The following is a 7,362-nucleotide window of genomic DNA, read 5'->3' on the forward strand; positions in this document are numbered from 1 at the left end:
GCTGCTGTTGTGGGCTCTTGAGAGAGCAGTTTCTGCTGCTGCTGCTTTTGCTGCTGCTGCTGCTGCTGGCCGCTGTGGCTGCTTCGCAGCAGCTTCTCTGCAGCTAGGAAGATTCATTGGAGGAAAAAACAGCAAAGGGTAAAGCTAGCAGCAGCAGCAGCAGCTGCTGCTGCTGCTGCCGGGTCTAGAGCGGCTGTTGTTGCGGCTGCTAGTTGCTGCTGCTGCTGCTCCCGCTGCTGCTGCTGCACTTGCAGCTGCTGCCGCACAGGCGCGCGTTGTATCTCCCAGCTCTGCGGCGAAAGCCGTAAACCCTAGACCCTAAACCCTAAACCCTAAACCCTAAATGAGAGACCACTTCCCCACACTCTGGGGCCTCTGGAGAAGCAGCAAGAATTATTATTTTATTTTTATTTTTTTAATTTTATTTTATTTTTAAATCAAAGCCAAAAACGCTTCCCCTGAATATCCCGCGATCTTGCCCGCATGCAGCCCCAAACCTAAACCCTAAACCCTAAACCCTAAACCCTAAACCTTAAACCCTAACCACTAAACCCTAAGCCGAATCTCTAGTCCGTGAACTTCCAGTTATAGAGAATCTTTTCATTGTAGCGGCGGCTACCTAGGCTTTAGGGATTAGGGTTTAGGGTTTAGGGTTTGGGCAGTTCCCCCGCGTCGCCTCCTTTGAGCTTTTATCTTTAAATTTACTTTTCTTTTTTAATTTTAATTTATTTAATTTATTCCATTTATCTAAATATCATAAGTATAAAACAAAGTTCCGCTTTTATCGCCGCTAAACCCTAAACCCTAAACCCTAAACCCTAAGCATTAAACCCTAAACCCTAGAGCCTACGCCCGAAACCCCACGCCCCATAAACCCTAAACCCTAAACGCTGGCTCCTGCGCCCCAAATGCTAAACTCTAAACCCTAAACCCTAAACCCTGAGGAGCTTCTAGAAGCGTGGCTGGAGACTTCTGATTTCTTTAAACGATTTGAAACAGTTTTAATTTAAATTAAAAACTTTTAAATAATTTAAAACAACTTTAGCTTAAATTAAAAACTTTCAAATAATTCAAAACAATTTTAATTTAAATTAAAAACTTTTCTTTTGCTGCACTGCTGCCGCAGGTGTACGTACACCCGCGGGGTGTATGTACACCTGAATCTGGCCCGACAATTCCCCTTTTGCAGTTTTTGCATTTTTGCAGATTTTAAACAATTCTTTTAAAACCCTTTTATAGGGTTTAAAACCCTTCTTTCATTTCCTTTTAAACCCTTCTGAACTCCTCTTTAATCTCGCCAAAAAACAAGGCTTAGCTGGACCCTAAAGCCTAAACCCTAAACCCTAAACCCTCAGTCCTCGCTTCTGCGCCTGCTGAAGGCGAAACCCTAGATCCTGAACCCTAAACCCTAAACCCTAAACCCTCGAGGCTCGGCCTGAATACATAATGGCCTCTGGATGCATGCAAAGGCGAGTCAGATCCCGTCCAAACCCTAAACCCTAAACCCTAAACCCTACGCCATCCACTGCAAAGGCCGCGCAGCGGCCTTTGCAGTGCAGCGGCTTAGGGTTTAGGCTTTGGCTGCAGCAAAACCCTAGCCCACTACTGCGCTTCCTGCTGCTGCTGCTGCTGCAGCAGATCTTCATCGAGGCGTCTCCTCCTAGCAGCAGCAGCAGCAGAACTTGCTGCCGCTGCTGCTGCTGGCGATGCATCCCCCGCGTCTGCTGCTGCAGCAGCAGCAGCATCAAGGGAAACTTCTTCTGAATTCCGCTTTCTGCTAGTAGTTGTTGCTGCGTCATCGCGTTCCTGCTGCTGCTGCTGCTGCTGCTGCTGCTGCTGCTTTCCTTGAAAAGAGGAAGCAATTGAACCATCTGCTGCGGAATCGGGCTCAGTTTCTGTTTCCGTTTCTTGGGCCACTTCTGAGGAGCAGCGGCGCTGCTGCTGCTGCTGCTGCTGCTGCTGCTGCTGCAGCTCCAGCAGCTCGCCCAGCCAGTCGGTGCAGCAGACGCAGCAGCAGGGCCGTTCTTCTTCGCCGTCGCTGCTGCCCTCGTTTGATTTATTTAATTTATTTAATTTATTTAATTTATTTAATTTATTTGTTTTATTTATTTTATTTTTTTTGTTTAATTCTTTTCGCTGCAGCGAAAAGAAACCCCCGCGAGCCCCCGCCAGACGGCGCGCCGCCTCAGTTAGTTCCGCAGAAACCTGAAACCCAAACCCTAAACCCTAAACCCTAAACCCTAAGCCCTAAGCCCTAAACCCTAAATCCTAAACCCTAGCGCCTACGTCCTAAACCCCGGTTGTACGGGCGCAGCGATGGAGGTTTCAAGCTAAATTGGACTTGCGAGACGGCTGCGCCTCGAAAAGCTGGTCACAAACCCTAGATTAGGGTTTAGGGTTTAGGCTTTAGGGTTTAGGGCTTACGGCGTTTGCCGCGGCAATGCGTTCTGCAAGAACGGGATCGTCTGGCAAGGGAGGAGACGAGGGCTCTTCGTAGCAGCAGTCCCGGACGCGCAGCAGCTGCAGCACAAACCCTAAACCCTAAACCCTAAACCCTAAACCCTAAACCCTAAACCCTAAACCCTAAACCCTAAACCCTAAGTTCTCGTAGAAGCAACAGGCCCACGTCGAAGGAAACTCTCGAAAGATGCAGACACGCATGACCTCCAAAGGGAGAAAATGAACACGGGCAACAACAAAACCCTAAACCCTAAACCCTAAACCCTAAACCCTAATTAGTGTTGAATTCATTTTTACTTTTCTAAAAGCGAAAAACAGCTTTTCCACCTCGCGGTGAGGAGGGTTTGAAACGACCTCGCACAGACGCTGCAGGGTCAACGGCGGCCTGCGCAAAACCCTAAACCCTAAACCCTAAACCCTAAACCCTAAACCCTAAACCCAAAACTGTGAAGCTGCTAGCCTGGCGCCCCTCTGTTGCTGCTGGACCTTTAGGGTTTCAGGCGAGGGTTTTAGTTAAAGGCGCTGGTGCCATTAGGGTTTAGGGTTTAGGGTTTTCCCGGGGGCTCAGGGTTCACAGAACAACAGCAGGGTTTAGGGTTTAGGGTTTACTGGCTGAATGAAAGCACCAACGCAAGGAGATAATCCCTTGAGCTTTCCCAGGAGAAGAGTCGCAGCTGCCGCTGCTGCTTCTTCCCCAAAACTGTGAACAACTGCAGCAGCAGCAGCAGCAGCAGCAACAAATCTGCTAGAAGCAGCAGCAGCAGCAGCAGCCCCCCCCAAGCAGCAGCAGCATCAGCAAGAGCAGCGTTTGCTGCTGCTGCGCCTGCGGCCGCGCCTGCCGCTGCCAAACCCTTCCCCCGCTGCTGCGGCCTCCTGCTGCTGCTGCTGCTGCTTCCCCGCCATCTGCTGCTGCTGCTGCTGCTGCTGCTGCGTCTGTGGGGGCCGGGGGTTCCTTGACTTTGCACAGCAAGACAAATGCTGCGCCAAAAAAAGAATTAAAAGAATAAATAAATAAATAAATAATAAATAAACAAATAAATAAATAAATAAATAACCTAATTAATTAATCATTAATTAATTAAAATAAATAATAAAATTAATTAAAAATGAATGTTGACATTTTAAATAAATCAAATGGGCGCACATATCAGCCGCTCGAGGCCCAGCCTATACACGACGGCATTTGGATCTGCTGCTGCTGCTGCTGCTGCTGGGGGTTCTGCTGCTGCTGCTGTAGGCGCTGCTGCTGCTGCTGTTGGCGCTGCTGCTGCTGCTGCTGTTAACGTCCCGCATGAAGGCTCTTCCTTGGCAGTGGTGCTGCTGCAGCCTTTGGCATTGTTGTTATTGGTGGTGCTGCTGCTGCTGGTGTTGCTGCTCTTGCTGCAGCAGCTGCTGCTGCTGTTGGTGCTGCTGTCGCTGGTGCTTCCATCGCTGGCGCACGGTGTCTGCTGCTGCTGCTGCTGCTGCTGCTGCTGGTGTTTTAGGGGAAAGGCTGCGCCCGCAGGCGAGTTTCCTGGACTGTCGCCGCTCATTTTGGGGGTGAGGGTTTAGGGTTTAGGGTTTAGGGTTTAGGGTTTAGGGCCTAGGGTTTGGGCCCCCATGGGGCTTCCCCGATGCTCCCTGCGGAGCGGCGGCGCACCATAGAAAACCCGCGAGGCAGCGGCGGAAGTGGAAAGGAGAAAAGAAAGAAAGAAAGAAAGAAAGAAAAGCAAAATTAAGTGGAGAGCAGCGGCGGTGCAGCAAAGTAACCCCCGAGTGCATGCAATGAAGCTCTTCGGCTGCGTCGGCTCCAGCCCCGAGTGCAAAAGAGAAAAGCAAATTAAAAAATAATGTTTAATTCCATTTCTTGAATTCTTGCTTCGCAGTTCTCTTTGCCAACTGCAGCGCGCAGCCGCAGGCAGCAGCAACATGCAGCAGCAGGGGGGGGCCTCTTGCCTCTTTTCGCGGATCGCCGGCGTCCCTCGCGTCGTTTTCAGAAATCCTCCCACCTCCGCCTTTGCTTTTGCAAAAGAAATAAATGTGAAGCCGCTTTCGTCGCGCGGCCGCGGCGCCGCGGCTTCGGGTGTACGTACACCTCCCGCCGCGCCGCGCGCGGCCGCGTTCTCGGCGGTTTTCCGCCGGTTTTTCTCCGAATCAAGTGCGAACACGCGCGCCGCCGAGTCTTTGGCGTCGAATTCCGATTATTTAGCCGCGGAATCCTTGAAAAAGGCGCAGGAATCGCGGGGAAATGGCTCGGTGGACGCGGGCGCGGACGCGGCGCTGTCGACGGCGAAAGAGCGCGGAAAGCAGGACTTAGTGCGGTCTTCGCGGGTTTTTAAAAAGCGGCTTCCCCCGAACTTCGTTTCGGAAACATTTATTCCGCATTTGGAGGACCAGATCATCCACATGGCGCCTTCTTTTTCCGTAGTTCAACTTGGAGAGGTGGGCGCCGCCTACGGGCGGCTGCCCGCGACTTTGCGCGAAAAAGAAGTGGAAAAGGTGCTTTTAAAACACCTGCGGGAGAACCTGAAGCATGTACATACACCTGAAGAGGTTTTGGCGGTGGTGTCGCTCATGGAGCTCTTCTTCTCCGGCGACGCTGCTGCTGCTGCGGACGGGCAGCAGCAGCAGCAGCAGCAGCAGCAGCAGCAGCGCAGCTGGCTGCCGGCGCTGAAGCGCCGCAGCAGCGGCGTGGAGACGGACTTGTTCCTGCAGCTGCAGCAGAAGCTGCAGCAGGAGACGGGGCTGCTGCCGGGCTTGTCCTTGCTGAATTTGTTTTCTGTTATTCGCTGCTACTCCAAAGCCCTCGCCGTTCCTGCTGCTTTCACGCAGCAGCAGCAGCAGCAGCTGCAGCAGTTCCTCCAAACCCTCAGAGAAAAAGCAGATTTGCTGCTGCACAGCCACCGCCCCGAGGAGCTCGTGGCCATTGTTGCTTCCATCGCCACGTACGGCACTGCTGCCCTCCCGCAGCAGCAGCAGCAGCAGCAGCAGCAGCAGCAGGGAGGCAGCAGCATTGGTTCTCTGGTGTCTCGGAACCCGCATATGGCGGTGCTGCCGCACGTGCTGCAGCAGGTGGACATACACCTGAAACTTGATAACTTTTCTTTTTTCCAAATCTTCCAGCTGCTGCATTTGCTGCAGAAGTGCAGCATAAAGCACAAGTTGCTGCTGGAGGAGTGCATATACTTCTTGCACAACGGCAGCTACTCGCCAAAGCAGCAGCAGCAGCAGCAGCTGCTGCGTCAGCACCTGCAGCAGCAGCAGCAGCTCCTCCAGCAGCAGCTCCTCCAGCAGCAGCTCCAGCAGCAGCAGCGCCACGAACGCGCGCAGCAGCAGCGACAAGAACAGCACCAGCAGCTGCAGCCGGGCGAGCAGCAGCAAGACCAGCAGCAGCAGCAGCAGCAGCAGCAGCAGCAGCAGCAGCAGCAGCAGCAGCAGCAGCAGGATCCCTTAAAAGTCGACACCGCCAAGTTGGCCCAGATGGATCCTGCAGAAGCTTCTGAGTTCATTAAGGCGCTGGGCCAGCGCATCCGCAGCAAAGGCCTGCTGCAGCAGCAGCAGCAGCAGCAGCAGCCGCAGCAGCAGCAGCAGCAGCAGCCGCAGCAGCAGCAGCAGCAGCAGCAGCGCAGCGTTGCTGAGGGCCTCCCGCCCTCGCTGCTGGTCAAAATCGCCTGGTGTTTAAATCAGCTGGGGGAGTTTGAGAGAGTGGAGCGTGTCTTGGAAAAGCCAGTAAATAAAATAAATAATAAATAATAAATAAATAAATAAATAATTAAATTAATTAATTAATTAATTTGATTTATTTGTTTTTTTGGCTCTGCAGATTTTGAGGGCTGCGGCGAAGTTCGGAGCCGTGGAGTTCGCCCGACTCGTTCAAACCCTTCCTCCGGTAGGGTTTAGGGTTTAGGGTTTAGGGTTTAGGGTTTAGGGCTTGCAGCTGCTGGGGAAATTATCCCGAAGAGGAAATTAGTTGGCTCATAAGAGGCGCTGGCTTTTGCTGCTGCTGCGTCTTGTATTTCTTCTCACCCCTCGCTGCTGCTTCCACTGCTGCTGCTGCTGCTGCTGCTGCCGCTGCTGCTGCTGCTGCTGCTGCTGCTGCTCAGGGGGCCCCCGTATTGGATCTAATCTGCAGCAGGCTGGCAGCAACAATTCCTCAAATGCGTCTCTTTGATTTTTTGTTTTTCGTCGTTGGGGCTGCGAAGTTGGGGTGTCTGTACACCCCGGAGCTGCGGAAGACAGCAGCAGCAGCAGCAGCAACAGCAGCAGGTGAGGCAGCACGAAAGGCCGTAGCCTTGCTGCTGCAGCAGCAGCAAAAGTGTTTAAAGGAAATAAACTGCAGCGGAACTAACGCATGCATGCATGCGGAGCAGCAAATGGAAAGGGTTTGCTGCTGCTTGCTGAGGTGTACGTACAGCTGGGAACGCGCTGCTGCTGCGGCCAGCAGCAGCAGCAGCAGACTTGAGAACTCTTGTGGAAAACCACTTTATGGAAAAAAAAGAAGAAATAACTCTTTCTCAAGTAGGGCATTTGGAGAGGGTTTTCAAACAAATTGCGCCTTCGCAGCAGCACGCCCAGGACCTGCTGCTGCTGCTGCCCCCAGACCTGCTGCAGCAGCTGCAGCAGCAGCAGCAGCAGCACCAGAGGCACCACCGCCACCGCCAGCAGCAGCAGCAGCAGCAAACAGACACTCCTGCTGCGCCCACAGGCGAAGCTGCGTGAGCCAGGCAGCTCAAAGCAGCAGCAGCAGCAGCAGCAGCAAAAGTCCCGCAAAACTTCAGATCATTCCAATTCTTTTTTTACTTTTGCTGCTGGAAGTCTCAGCTTTAATTTTTTACTTTTCGAGGCGTCTGCTGCTGCAGTCTTTGCTGCTTCTTCGCAGAAAGAACCAACACTAGACTAGCAGCAGCAAATACAGTTCGGCGG

At 52.6% G+C, this 7,362-nt stretch overlaps 2 protein-coding genes across 2 annotated transcripts; one reads left to right on the forward strand and one right to left on the reverse strand.

Moving 5' to 3' along the window:
• Positions 1-1,602: 1,602 nt before the first annotated feature.
• Positions 1,603-3,992, reverse strand: ETH_00009945 (uncharacterized protein; the record flags this gene model as incomplete). The annotated part of the gene is made up of 6 exons (XM_013377066.1): positions 1,603-2,046; positions 2,425-2,520; positions 2,758-2,845; positions 3,070-3,170; positions 3,311-3,438; positions 3,605-3,992. The coding sequence occupies 6 exons, from the start codon at positions 3,990-3,992 to the stop codon at positions 1,603-1,605; spliced, it is 1,245 nt and encodes a 414-aa protein (XP_013232520.1).
• A 376-nt stretch (positions 3,993-4,368) lies between these two features.
• ETH_00009950 (uncharacterized protein) lies at positions 4,369-7,158 on the forward strand (the record flags this gene model as incomplete). The annotated part of the gene is made up of 4 exons (XM_013377067.1): positions 4,369-6,168; positions 6,263-6,328; positions 6,543-6,705; positions 6,854-7,158. The coding sequence occupies 4 exons, from the start codon at positions 4,369-4,371 to the stop codon at positions 7,156-7,158; spliced, it is 2,334 nt and encodes a 777-aa protein (XP_013232521.1).
• Positions 7,159-7,362: the final 204 nt, after the last annotated feature.

Source organism: Eimeria tenella, genomic scaffold (assembly GCF_000499545.2).
Source record: "Eimeria tenella Houghton genomic scaffold, Eth_scaff45, whole genome shotgun sequence".
NCBI classification, from domain to species: Eukaryota; Apicomplexa; class Conoidasida; order Eucoccidiorida; family Eimeriidae; genus Eimeria; species Eimeria tenella.